General features: G+C 45.4%; 1 protein-coding gene across 1 annotated transcript in view; it reads right to left on the reverse strand.

Annotated features, from left to right (window-relative positions):
- Window positions 1-3,390: 3,390 nt before the first annotated feature.
- The window catches only part of TNFRSF11A (TNF receptor superfamily member 11a), a 65,665-nt gene continuing 54,559 nt past the window's right edge, over window positions 3,391-14,496 (reverse strand). The window contains exon 10 of the mRNA XM_008013871.3: window positions 3,391-9,462. Within this exon, the coding sequence (XP_008012062.3) occupies window positions 9,179-9,462 (284 nt within the window). The 3' untranslated portion in view covers window positions 3,391-9,178. The remainder of the gene's footprint in view (window positions 9,463-14,496) is intronic.

Below are 14,496 nucleotides of genomic sequence, written 5' to 3' on the forward strand. Positions count from 1 at the left end.
GCAGTAAGGAAGTTGGGATGATAAAAAGGCAATGAGGTTTAAGGGTGTTCCTGAGGCTTCAGGGCCTATCACTCGCATTCATTCATTCAGCACATGTTTCTTGAGCATCCACATATACCAGGCATCATGCTATCTGCTGGATACAGTGGTGTGTGTGTGTGTGGGGGGGGGGGGGGGCGGGGTGGTGGTGGTGGTGTGTGTGGTGGTGGTGGTGAGACAGCTACTATTCAAATTCTAAAATAAATTTATCATTACAAGCTGGAATAATGCCACAAAGGATAAGTTCCAGCATCTCTAAGCACCCCTAACAAGGGGACCAGTCTGGTCTCAGGGAGAAAAGGCAGTTAGGAAATGCTGCCCTGAGGAAGTGCTGTTTGAACTGAGATGCGAATGGGATTTAACCCAGGGAAAAACCAGGAAGAATGCTGCAGTCAGAGAAAACCACATGTGCAAAGCCCCCAAGGTAGGCAGTGTGTGCACTGGAGAGACCAGTGCAGCTGAAGGTGGGGAGAGTAGCGTGAGATGAGGCTGGAGGGTGGGGAGCCATGAGGACCATCTGAAAGCCTTTGGTCTCTATTCCACGAACAATGGAGAGCCGTGAAGTTTTAAGTGAAGGCTGATGAAATTCGATTGGAGTTTTATATTTTCAAGAGTACCTGCTCTTGGGAGGGCTGGTGGGGGTAAGGTTCATAATGCCCTGATTCCTTTTTTCCCAACATCTGCCCATCTCTGGCATAGTCGGCTTCACTAGCTGCAAGTATAAACATAGTCACGGTTCATCATTTTTCCAATTAATATTAATAGCTGCTTCCATATTAATATTAATAGGAGCTCCCATACGTCTAACTGCTCACATTTGAAGCCTCCCCCACTGGTCATCCATGAACCCCAAGGTCTTACTTGGTCCAAAGCAGACAGATTCTCTTTCCAAATGCCCCAGAGAGGGTGAGGAAGGCTAGTGACTTCAGTAGGTAGGTCCCTGTCTCCCGCCTTAGTCATGGCCTCTGCTCACGATTGGGCACTGGTCCCATGCATACAAATACTCCCCTTGGTGGTAGACAAGTATTTGTCTATCCCCACTGAGGGGAGGCTTGGGCTTCAGAGTTAAAGTCAGACTTCCCTCACTCACATACTCTGCCTTTGTCTTCAGAGCTGAGTCAGAGGCAGCTGGATGTGCAGGAGCATCCGCCTGTCTAGCCCCAAATCTCCCCCACAAAACTTCCACGTCAGGCCATCAGCCCAGGTGTACCTTTAGCACCCTGGGTGTCCTTCCCTGCCGGGGAATTCAATCCTTCAGAGAAGTTCCCAGTTGTTGACCCTCTTGGGGCCCTTCTTGTCATCCAGCACAGGCTCTGTGGACTAAGGGACAACTGCAGAGGCATGTTCATTGTGTTCTGGTCACAACGGATATTTACCATGTGATATTTACCAGACCAACACATACCAACTGGACTTACATTGATGTGATTAAACAACCTTCCCCATGCCAACAAAATCTGTCCCGGGGATGCTTGCTCTCTCCCCCTTGTCAGACATAGAGGATGATGGCATTTGCCCTCTGTTTTTTTTTCCCCTCACCCAGCACTCATTATAATATTCTCCTTAATATATAAAATAATCAGAAAATATCAATAGAAAGACATTTCACGGGCTGGGTGTGGTGGTTCACGCCTGTAATCCCAGCACTTTGGGAGGCCGAGGTGGTGAATCACGAGGTCAGGAGATCGAGACCATCCTGGCCAACAGGGTGAAACCCCATCTCTACTAAAAATGCAAAACTTAGCTGGGTGTGGTGGCACGTGCCTGTAGTCCCAGCTACTCGGGAGACTGAGGCAGGAGAATCGCTTTTACATGGGAGGCAGAGGTTGCAGTGAGTTGAGATCGCACCACTGCACTCTAGCCTGGCGACAGGGTAAGGCTCTGTCTCAAAAAAAAAAAAAAAAAAAAAAAAAGCTATTTTACAGTTTCCAACCAATAAAACACATTTGTATCAGCATGTGTGTTACAAAACTCAGTTTCCATGGGAGAATGGGCCCCTAGGAGGGTGACTGCTGCATTCCATAAGGATACAGGACAATTTTAGGACATGGCAGCTCAGAACTGGGCCCTGACATTGGGAGTCTCACTGTGTAAATGTGAAACCATTTACTCTAAATAAACACTACTGGTGTACATCTCCTGAAACATAATTTTTTTAAAAAATGAAAAACTATGTCTTCATTTTTTGCTAATCATAACAAATACTTACAGAAATGCTCTAAAAGCTTTAAACACGCATATTCCAGTTTCCAGAATATATAAAGAACTTTCAAAACTCACTAAGAAAACAATTAAAAACAAACAATCCCAGTGCTTTGGAGGCCAGAGTGGGAGGATTGCTTGAGGTCAGGAGTTTGAAACCAGCCTGGATAACATAGCAAGACCCTCTCACTACAGAAAAATTAAAAAGTTAGCTGATGGCACATGTCTAGGTCAAGCTATCCAGGAGTCTGAGGTAGGAGAATCATTTGAGCCTGGGAAATCGAGGCTGCAGTGAGTTGTGGTCACACAACTGCACTCCAGCTGTGGTGACAGAGCGAGACCCTGTCTCACAAAAAGAAAGAAAAACATGAGCAAAAGATTTGAACATACTTTACCAAATAAGATATAAAGATAGCCAAATAAGCACATAAGAAGGTAGTCACAGACTTCAAATGAAAGCCACAGTGAGATGCTATACACCTATAAGAATGGCAAACATTAAAGCAAACCAGCAAATAACTGACGATACCAAATGCTGGTGAGGATGTGGAGCAACTAGAACTCTCATGCATTGCTGATGGGAATGCAAAATGGTACAGACGCTTTAGAAAACAGTTTTGCAGTTTCTTACAACCTGGTATTTACCATACAATCCCATAATCCCACTCCTAGATATTCACCCAAGAGAAGTGAAAGCACACGTCCACATGAGTTTTTATAGCAGCTTTATTTGTAATCTCCCCAAACAGGAAAGAACCCACATGTTGGTGAATAAACTGCAGTACATCCAGACAGTGGACTACTATTCAGAAATAAAAAGGAACTACTGGGGTACCCACTGATGGATCTCAAGGACGTTATGTGGAAAGAAGCCAGACTCAAATGGCTGTGTGCTGTGTAACTCTGTTTACACGACAAAATTGGAAAAGGTGAAACTATGGGAAGCAAGAAGAGATAATGGTTGCCAGGGGTTAGGGGTGGTGGGGAAGGGATTAACTAAAAAGGGAAATGGGAACTTTGGGATGTTGAAATATTCTATATCTTGACTGTGATGGTGGTGGTTACACAACTATGTATTTTTGTTAAAACTCATAAAACTATATATCTAAAAAGGGTGAATTTTACTGTATACAACAAACTCAATAGACCTGACGTAAAACATGTTTATTTTTCCACTGACAGAGTAAATATTTAGAGAAAGCTCTTCTAAGCACTTTAAACATTTATTTTAATGGTTTCTTTGCCATTGAAGGAGAGAGGCTATAAAAGCCAATAAAAATGAATTTGCTTCTTCATTTTAGTGTAAGATGTTTTACCGCAGCTGCTTAAATGGAGATCGTCTGTAAGAGCCTCATCATAAGAATGTCATTTTTCTCACGACTTAAAGTCTGTGCAGCCTTTGTTTCCTGGGCTACCCCCGTCCATGAGAGCCTGGGCAAGAGCGAAGGCTTTCACTGGACTCCAGTGCCCTCCTGAAGGTGCCTGGACCTATAATGCCACCTCCTCTGAGCCGGTTGTCGATTTGTTATTCTTCCTGAACGGGGAGAGGCACCAGGAACACCAAGAGAAACCAGCCCACATAGCCCTTCAACCTTCACATCCGGCTATTCTTCATGCCCTACATATTGGGCTACAAGGGAAAGGCCCACTGATGCCCATTTTAATCACAGTCTTTTAAGACAGTATAACGTGAAGTTATATTGGGTGTCTACTTCCCTCAGTGTGTCATGTCATAAGATGACAACTTTTGGGTCAACCATCGCAGTCCTGCCAACTATCTATGGAGAAGGTGCGTCCCTCCGACCTAGTTGCAAAGAGTGGGAAGGTGTTCCAGGAGGGCAGCAGAGCTTGGTTACAGTTATGTGGTCCGACGTGATGACTGAGATGGCTCCTGTGCCCAGGAATGAACAAGTGTCAGAGACAGGGAGGAAAGTGGTGTAGGACGCTCAGATCCCTACTACTGGAATCTTCTAGGAAATGCCAGTGAGTCCTTGGTTGTCTCTCATCCCACGTCATCCTCACACCAGCACAAAAGACTAATATTAGTACCTTCTGTTTACACATGTTGAAAACAAGGCTAAGAAGTGATGTAGCTGCACAAGGTAAGTCCATAAGTCGCAGCGCTGAGTCATGAACCAGGTCTGTCTGCAAAACGTCTGCATTTTCTATCACGCAGGGCAGAGGGTAGTGTCACCAGCTCCTTGGTTAGTACGAAGATCTGGTCACAGGCCTGTAATTTTGTCATTTTAACTTTTATACTATTGGTAATCTTAAAGATTTTTTTTTTTTAAAGCATTCCTGTATGCCAGTTTTACGAAGGGGATCAAGGAAAGAGATGTTAGCCAAGCATGAGTTTCAATCCCACCCTGGGGTCAGGATAACTGGGGTAAGAGGGAGGTAGGAAGAGAGAAAACTGGACTCACAGCTGTGCAGAGCCACGCGGGTGTGTCAGGAGGAGCAGCAAGTCTTGTGGGGGTGCCTGCCCACTGGGACATTTATTCGATCCTCCTCTTTGTTGAAACTTTGGGGGACATAGGGTTGTTTTGCTGCAGTAGGCAGTTCTGCAGTGGGGCAGCCATGGGGGTGTCGGTCCAGGGTGGCTCCCCCTGCACCGCTCAGCTTGGCTTCAGTGATGCCACCTAGACCCCGCCTGTGCTCACTGCTGGCACCGCCACTCCCCAATGTCAGGTCCCGCCTCTTCTCTGGCAAAGCTTTAGTGGTTGTAAGACTTCACCGGCAGGGTGAAGGGGTGAAGAATTCCACAGACGGTCCCTTTCCAGAGGCCTCCTCTGGTGCTTGGAGCAGAGCATTGTCTCGTCTTCTCTGCTCCGAACCCTCCAGCACTCCTCATCTCCTTTCCCAGGTGCTCAGGGCCCTGCCACTAAAAGCACACTCAATAAACATGATGACTTATCAACAGAGTGTTTAGGGCTTTGAATGCTTTTTCTGCTCTTCCAAAGCGGGTTATGCAACTTGTGCCCAGCGCGCCCCAAAGCAGATGCACAAGACTCACATGCCATCAGACACTGTCAAAGAGCAAACAACTCAAAACTACGTTTCTTCCACCAAAGACAGCACCTTTGCTCAAGCTCACCCTTGTATAATCATAACAAGATTCTGTTTGTTGAGCTGGGGTCAAGGGTGAACACTAGATCTTCTATCTGTTTATATGCAGGTTCCTCTACCCCAAGGTATCTCACCAGTTTTCTTGATTTTAGAAGTTGTCACTTTTCAATTTTCTGTGCCAAAGGAATGCGGAAGTAGTACAGTGGGCTCAGTTCCCAAATCACCTATATTTGGCTCTGGAAGGAATTTTGACACAGCACTGAAATATGAATGTGGGTGTCCCTCCCATTGTGGGAATCTACAGTGCTGTGCATTAAGGGAATTCAATCACCAGAGAAGGAACTACTCACTGGTTAGGGGCTGGGCCATGTTCCTCTTTTGTTCCCAGATGCACTCTTCCCTGCAGCGCTTTACTCCACGCAGTGCCCTGTGGTGGACAGACGGCAATGGCGCCATCTTCCTCTCCGTGTGTCCACCCCCTACCCTGTCATTCTGCAATGCTTCCCGTGGGGGGATGGGCTGTTCCCCCATCCCTTGGATCTGGGCTGCCTTTGTGACCTGCTTTGGCCCACAGAATGTGGTAGAAGTGACAGTGTCCCAGTACAAGCCTAGGCCTCAAGAAGCCTGGCAGGTTTCTGCTTGTTCTCAGGCTCAACACCACCATGAGAGCATGCCCAGCTGGGCGGCTGGAAGCATGGGGGACAGGTGGAGAGCACACAGCCTGGCCCAGCCAACCAGCTGGGTCATTGTAAACGGGTAAGCAAACCAGGCCGGGTGGGACCAGGCCTGAAGAACGACCCAAGCTGATTCAACCCATAGAATTGGGAGCTAAATAAGTGGTGGTTTTTGTTTTTGTTTTGTTTTTACACTGGAGTGCACTGGCCCAATCAAAGCTCACAGTAGCCTTGAACCCCTGGGTCCAAGCATCCTCCTGCCTCAGCCTCCTGAGAAGCCGGGACTGCAGGTGCACACCACCATGCCCAGATAAGTTTTGTACTTTTTGTAGAGATGAGGTCTCACTCTGTTGCCCAGTTTGATCTCTACTACTGTCCTCAAGGGATCCTCCTGCCTTGGTCTCCCAAAGCACTGGGAGGCATGAACCACTGTGCCTGGCCAGTGGTGACTACCTTAAGCCACTAAGTCTTGGGGTGGTTACACTGAAAGAATCACAGTTTCCCCACCACATGAAGGTTCTGATCTATCACATTCAAACTGATCTTGAGAAATTCATTCTTCCTTCCGGCAGCTGATAAAATGTGAGTAGGAAACATGATACTCCATGTCTGTTTCAGCTCTTTCACTGGGTACCCAGGCTGTATTTTAAGAAATTTTTGTGAAATCAACAGCATATATATTATCAAAGTAAGTATTTTCTGTCCCTTGTCTATGGTCCAGGGAACCTGCAATAAGATACAAATGAACAGTTGACACCATACCATAAAGATTAGGAATAAGCATATCATAAAGATTAGCAATAAGCTGGATCATGATTTTACAGTGAGCCCAGTTTTAGCAAGCCATAAAAAGGATTTTATGGTCAAATATAAGTTTAATATAATCTCTTTATCATGTTCCCCCAATAACTGTTCATTATTGCTTCATTTTTTTAACACTTATCACATACATCTCTATAGTACACAGACACAGACTTATATTTTCTATACATTTCTTAGCATATAGTTGCCTTTGGATCAATACAGAATTAGTAGGGATCAGTGCAGGAAAGAATATTACCTTTTTCTGAAAGTAGAGTCTTACATATTTATATAGCACCTTTGATTTAAGGAGCTCAAGGTACTTTAACATTCACTGTAGCATCCTTCTGATATCTCTGGGTAGGGAAACTATTATAAATTATCATTATTGCCTTTTTATAGAAGGAACAAATAAAAGCAAAGAAAGGCGAAGTGCTCAGTGAGATGACAGTCACAGCAGAAACTCGGGTTTTCAGCTCAGAGGTCTACTTTGTGAACTAACTCTGTAATATATTCCATATCAAAAGGTATAATGATTTCCTCCATTTGTATAACATCTCCCTGTGGATGATGTTAAGTAAAAGGGCAGGAATGACAGTAAATTCCCACCAACAGATCCTCCTGGTTGTGCAGTTATTTCCTGCAGTTCTTTATGTTGGCTAAGGAGTCTCATAAATTACAGAACTGTCCTGTGCTTCTCCATTGAAAATCCTAATTGACCGCTACCACCCCAGTATTTCCAGCAGGAGGGAAAAACCAGTGATCCACAGTCATGCTCTTCAGCTGGGCATTTGTGGCCAATAAAGTCTGGGCAGTGACCACTATTAGTGCTTTCTTTTATAACCTAGCAGATGTACAAAATTAATTTTAACTTGCTTGCGTATTTTTGCTTTTCTCCAGTATTTGCAGGGAACCAGTGCTCACTGAGTAACAAAAGATAAAACCACCCAGGGAATTTCCTTCCATCTGGACCATCCTCTAGGTTTCTCACAAGGGGGATGATGCCAAGAGAAAGACACCTTTAGGATAAGAAGTTTTCTTAAATTCACAACATGCGGTTTGGCTTTAAATTTAAATGCATTGGAAAATGGAATGTTTTCCACTTCTACAAGGCCAACCTACGGATGCACGATTATGTACGAATAAAAGAGGATCCATTTATGCTATTCTTATCTAAACAAAGAAAATGCAAATTAAAATTTCAACTTCATTCTTCCTTGAACTTCCCTGGTCCTTTCTTTCCAGGAGCCCCATGTCCTGTTCGTTTTCTCCATCTTTTCCAGAGAGACCTCTAGAATAAGAATGCCAAGCTGCAGCAACTTGGAGTTTTAGAAATTTGGTTACCAAGTACCTGAGTGCCTCTGCCAGCGTGGAAAAATTAACCACCTAGGGGGTAAGGTCACATACTGAGCTTAGTTCTGCTTAAGGACCGACACAAACTTAAAAACATTCAGGAGAAAAAAATAGGGTTTCCTTTTTTCTTTCTTTTAGAAAAATGAGAATACAGAACATTTTTCAGAATATGGAAGTCCCACCACATGTTCCCAGCAACTATCTCCGGGCCTCACATGTTTAGCCTTTTCCCTAAAGTGCTTACAATGAACACACACAGGGAAAGTCATCTCCAAAACACTGTGAGAAGGGGCACAAAAGAAAATATGTAAAGCAGGCCAGCGTGCGGGCTCACGCCTGTAATCCCAGTACTTTGGGAGGCCGAGGCTGGAGGGCTGCTTTAGCTGGGGAGTTTGAGACCAGCCTGGGTAACATGGTGGGACCCTGTTTCGGTGCGGGGGACGGGGAGAATCTGGGCATGGCATGCAGCTGTGATCCCAGCTACTCCGGAAGTTGAGGTGGGAGGATCACTTGGATTGCTTGAGCCCAGGAGTTAGAGGCTGCACTGGGCTATGATCGCACCACTGCACTCCAACCTGGGCCAGAGCCAGGTTGCCAAAACGAAAACAAAAACAAAAACAAAAACACAAAAAAAACGCAAAAGAAAAGAAAGAGACCCTCACCTTTAGGATAATTTTTGAGAAAACCTTTAAATTAAAAAAGAGGGGGAAAAGATACCAAGAAAAGTTATGAAAAGGAATACAAATATGGGGGGAAAACACAGACCCCCCCCCTCCCCCAAAACAGGATAGTCATAAAAATAGCTGTCATAGTGCCACAAATTACTGCTGCGAGTATGAGGGGCGGCAGGGGAGGCATCTGCCCCAGTGCAGGGGAGCTGCTGAGCATCCGTGGGCCTGGGGAGAGTCCTCATCAATTCACTTGCTGAAAAGCCCATTTCCTAGAGGGCAAGGTGGGCGGAGAATGCCCGGTGGTCTTCTTCGACTGTACCGATCGATCCCTGGGTGGTCAGCGCTGGTCGGCGCTGGGGCCATGGGGGGCCCTCAAGCCTTGGCCCCGCCCTCCTCCTGCACTGGCCGCGAGGCCTTCTCCGGCTCCCGCAGCCCCTCGGGGCCGCTGCACGGGTCCGGGAAGCGCGGGCCGTTCCCCGCGAAGGAGTCGCGGCGCGCCAGGGTCTCCTCCTGCACCGGGCGGCCCACGGGCTCCGCCGCCGCCGCAGCGCCCTCCTGCGAGGTCTGGCTGACGTAGACCACAATGATGTCGCCCTTGAAGTTCATCACCTGCCCGCTGGAGATGAACGTGGAGTTACTGTTTCCAGTCACATTTCCTGCCGGGAGAGGAAGGGAGAACACGGGGAGGGTGAGTCAGCGCCCGCAGGACGGGTCTCCCGAGAGGAGTGGAGGGCGGCTTCCCGGCTTCCCATAGCCCCGGGCCACAGGGAACCACACTGTCACCCTCCAGGCCCACTGAGGTGGAGGAGGGCGGGGCAGAGAAGAGAGGAGGAGAAGAGAAAAGAGAAAAAAGACAAAAGAAGAGAAGAGAAGAGGCGGGAGAGACAAAGAGGAGGAAAAGGAGTGGAAGAGGTGGGGGGGGGAAGGGGGAAGAGAGGGCGAGGAAGAGGAGACCGCGAGGAAGAAGAGGAGAGGAAGAAAGGGTAGAGGAAGAGGAAGGAGAGAGGAAGGGGGAGGAGAAGGAGGGGAGAAAGAGGAGGAGGAGAGGAAGAAGAGGAGGAGAAGAGGAACAGGAAAGGAGGGGTGAAGAAGAGATGAGAAATGAGCAAGCCTAGGGGCAGACTCATGCTTTACCATTTGCCTGTGATGTGGGACTCTGGGATACTGGCAAGAGAGCACACCAGGATTACAGAATCACAGACAAGATTCAAATGTTACAAAAGAGAGAGAGAGAGAGTGTGTGTGTGTGTGTGTTTTCAGCACAGAACAAGCACAGCTAAGGGAGGAGACCTCAGTCTGCTCTCCTCTCTGGACTCACATCTGAGGCCCTGTCACCCTGCGTGCCTCGGTTCCTCGTGGTCCCTAACAGCTCAGCCCTGGAGGATCATGGGGCCATGTGGGCTCAGCTTTCAGTAGTGATTAATCAATTTCCTTAACATTAAAAAAAATTACTTCCGGAAACAAAGGAGATTCACAAAACTAAAATGGAAAAAAAAAAAAGTCCTATAAATCACTTTTCCCTTCTGAACTCTGAAGGGTGTTTTGTCCCTAGGGGGTTCTATCATCATTTCTTTGTGGGTGACTAGATGTGGCCAGTCTTTAAGCAGCGGACCTTTTGAAAAACAAACAGAAAGCCCAACAAATGTTAGGAAACCTGCTAGCTCTTATGATTCTTCCATTTTAAAGACAGAAATTTCCTAGTCGTTGGTCTAGGAAAGTACCACAAACCAAGCAGATCTAGAAATGCCCCAACACTCAGCGTCACAAACAGAATCCTTCCATTTGATCAAGGGCCAGGAATGTCAGAATGGCTCCTCATGATTCACTACCTTTTTCTTCTCCATTGTGACTCAGCTTAGTAATAATTCATACGAATAAAATGAAGTTTTTGTTACCACTCCATATGAGATTTTCCTCAAATTTGGAAGGCATGTTTTGGATGGCCTGACTAAAATACCGATAGGCATGTAGGAAATTCCTTTGAGGAGACTTCCCCTGACCCACTGGGTACCTCTAGAGAAGCCAAGACCAAAACACAAGGAAAAGCCCATGAAAACACAAGGATTTCAAGTATGAGCAACAAATCCGAAGTTTTGGAAGGAGGTCTGTGCCTTATGCTGTTTCTCCCATAGGCAGTTGTGTGGGATGTCCTCCAAGACGGGCAGTGGCAGGACTTGTCTAAGAGCCCCCAATGGGGGAGGCCCGCTGGCATTCCTGTTTACCACCTACCCAGCACATTCTCCACCCCCTCTCCACACACTGCCAGACACACAGCGTACTCCAGTGAGGGTCTACTCACCACTGTATCTATGCCCTTCTGCTCCCACCACTTACCAAGTTCCTTCTCAAGGCTGTTGTCACCAGATAAACTCGTCAGGAAATTTAATTAAATATTGGGCAAAGCAGTGAAATATTAGTGAGAAAAAATGGGAAATGTTTCTGTAAAAACTAAAGTGAATGCTTTGCAAGGACCCAAATAAAAGTGAGTTACTGAAAAACACACGTGCACACACACACACACATACACAAACAAAATGAAACCACCACCACAAACTGTTCAACTGGTGTGGTGGTGTAGGCAAGGAAACTATGAAAAAAGAAAAAGGAAGGACTTCTGGTTTCAAAATGGCAGCGCAGAAGCAAGCTGGTTCCACTCACCCCACAGAAAACCAAAACAAAATATACAGCACTGACATTATCACTCAAAATATTCGAGAACACAAATATGACAATGAGACGGTTCCCAGGGCTACAGAGAAGTGAGAAAGGAAGAAAAAGAACAGGAAAAGGAAATAGTGAAAGTCCAGAAGGATTTTGCTCTCAAATACCTGTAACTTCTCATTTCACACTGAAGAAATAGAAACTGGAAATTAGGTGGTATGGTTAATGTAAAAAGGGCTCAGGAGGCTGGGCATGGTGGCTCACCCCTGTAATCCTAGCACTTTGGGAGACCGAGGCAGGTAGATCACCTGAGGTCAGAAGTTCAAGACCAGCCTGGCCAACACAGCAAAACCCCATGGCTACTAAAAATACAATCCTAGCTACTCAAGAGGCTGAGGTAGGAGAATTGCTTGAATCCGAGAGGCGGAGGTTGCAGTGAGCCAAGGTCATGCCACTGCACTCCAGCCTGGGCGACAAGAGCAAGATTCCGTCTCAAAAAAAAAAAAAAAAGGTGGGGGGCTCAGGAAACTGTAATCAGCCAGTACATACAGGCTTATACTAAAACATAATTGGTGTGTAAATATAAGGTATATGTTTTAAGTAAAAAAAAAAGTTTAAGATATGAACTTATGACATTTTTAAGTGACTCAGCAACTGCTGACCAAGTGCTGATAAAAAGGCTTCTACCGTAGCAGCAACAGACCAGTAGACATAGCAACACAGTTAAGTCTTCCTATTTGAGAAATCACTACTTCGTTAATAGAAAAAGTGAAAGTGAAAATAAAAAGTACATGGAATGGGACATTCAATTTTAAAAAATGTACATACAATGAAAATTCTATTCTGATTAAAAACATACCATGTTTATTTAATAACATAAGCAATTTAAAGTTGCTTAGACGTATGATTACTCTTGACCTAGTTCCTCTAGTTTTAATATACACCATGACACAAACAGATACATCTATGAAGAGGATAAAGAAGAGATGAGATTAAATGCAAAACCATCCATCATGAGGTGTTCTCACTACATCATCATTGCCTGCTGGTTCCGTTGTTCTTCAGTATCATGTGAAACTACACAGAGGACATCTCCAGCCACTGCATGATTGATTTATGGTTTTGAATTTGCTCTCATCTCTTCTTTATCTTCCTCACTGATTTATCTGCTTATGTCATGGTATATATTATTTCTCTACCATTTTAAATTTTATTTTTCAACAAATCAACATGAATCCATTGTTGTTTACTTTTTTCTTGTGAGAACCTTTGATGAGTCTGAATGCAGGTAAAACCTATGGTTTGTGTAAAGTCTTTCATCTTGAGAATTTCATTCCATGCCACTGCTCCATGGCAAACAGTATCTTTGATACTGATAACCTAAATATTCTGTAGGACCTATATTCATTTTTGTTTTCTTTTTTTCAGATGGACCTCAAACCCTTTTGTATAAGTAAAATATCTAAACATTTCAGAATCCTTTGTTTCATGGACTGAACCAAGAATATTATTGTTGGGGGACTGAGTGCGGTGGCTCACACCTGTAAACCTGGCACTTTGGGAGGCCAAAGTGGGCGAATGCTTAAGCCCAGGAGTTGGAGACCAGATGGGCAACATGGTAAAACCCTGCCTCTATGAAAAATGCAAAACAATTAGTTGGGTGTGGTGGCACACGCCTGTAGTCACAGCTACTTGGGAGGCTGAGGTGGGAGGATCACCTGAGCCCAGAGATGCTGAGGCTCCAGTGATCTGTGATTGTGCCACTGCACTCCAGCCTGGGCGACAGAGTGACCCCCTCATCTCAAAAAAAAAAAAAAAAAAAAAAAGAGTATTATTTTTGGAAGGCCATGAGGCTTGTGGAAGGACAAAAGCTAGGCCTTTAAATTCCTGACCATTGGCCGGGCGCGGTGGCTCACGCCTGTAATCTCAGCACTTTGGGAGGCCGAGGCGGGCGGATCACGAGGTCAGGAGATCGAGACCATCCTGGCTAACACAGTGAAACCCTATCTCTACTAAAAGTACAAAAAATTAGCCAGGCGTGGTGGCAGGCACCTGTAGTCCCAGCTACTTGGGAGGCAGAGGCAAGAGAATGGCATGAATCCAGGAGGCGGGGCTTGCAGTGAGCCGAGATCAGGCTGCTGCACTCCGGCCTGGGCGACAGAGCGAGACTCTGTCTTGAAAAAAAAAAGAACGAAAAAATTCCTGACCATTAAGATGTAAAGGACAGTTACCTAGAAAGATTAAGGAGATTCTCAAACAAATTTATTCTTCAAGTGTTTCTTTAATGAAGCTACAATTAATGACAAAAACCACCTTCGGTCAAGTCCATCCATGGTGACTCTTGAGAGATACAGTAAACTGATAGAGACTAAACTTTTTAAAAAAAGTTATACTGATCTGCCAATCACAATGCGTGGCAATTCTTAAGTGGCAGCAGAGTGGTCTCCATGGGCCTGTGCAGCTGCACAAGGCCTTATGCTCTGCAGAGCTCCACGCTGGGTTAAATGCTTTATTGTCATCGTGAAATTCTTATTAATTTTTGCAAAAGAGGGAAATTTTTCATTTTCACTGGGCTATGCCAGTTATGTCACCAGTCCTGAAGGCATGGGCAGCTCTTAGGAGCCCTACTCTGGGAACTTTCCCCATTGAGGCTATAATCTAGCACTACCATTTTCGGAAGTAACATCTTATGAGTTGGACATTTTTCAATATTCCAGAAGTGTTTGCTAATCAGATTTTCTCTACTAATTTTCTCTACTACAACTCAGTAGAACTGAGCTGTAGAAGTCATCCACTTTGCTTCTGAAATCCCAATCCTGTGACATGTTTTCCTATATTCAAGTCACCCACCACTCGCTGCGAAACACCGACTTTCTGATGGAAAACTGGGGCCTGTCCTTTGCGGATGGGTCTACTGATTGTACCAACTGGATCTTGAATGCTTTACCTACAATTTCGAGTTTCGGGTTCTTTAACATGGAATGAGAACCAAAAGTCACTTGCCAAAAAGCAGTCTAAATGCAGAAGCC

The sequence above is a fragment of the Chlorocebus sabaeus genome, chromosome 18 (assembly GCF_047675955.1).
Source record: "Chlorocebus sabaeus isolate Y175 chromosome 18, mChlSab1.0.hap1, whole genome shotgun sequence".
In the NCBI taxonomy this organism is placed as follows: Eukaryota; Metazoa; Chordata; class Mammalia; order Primates; family Cercopithecidae; genus Chlorocebus; species Chlorocebus sabaeus.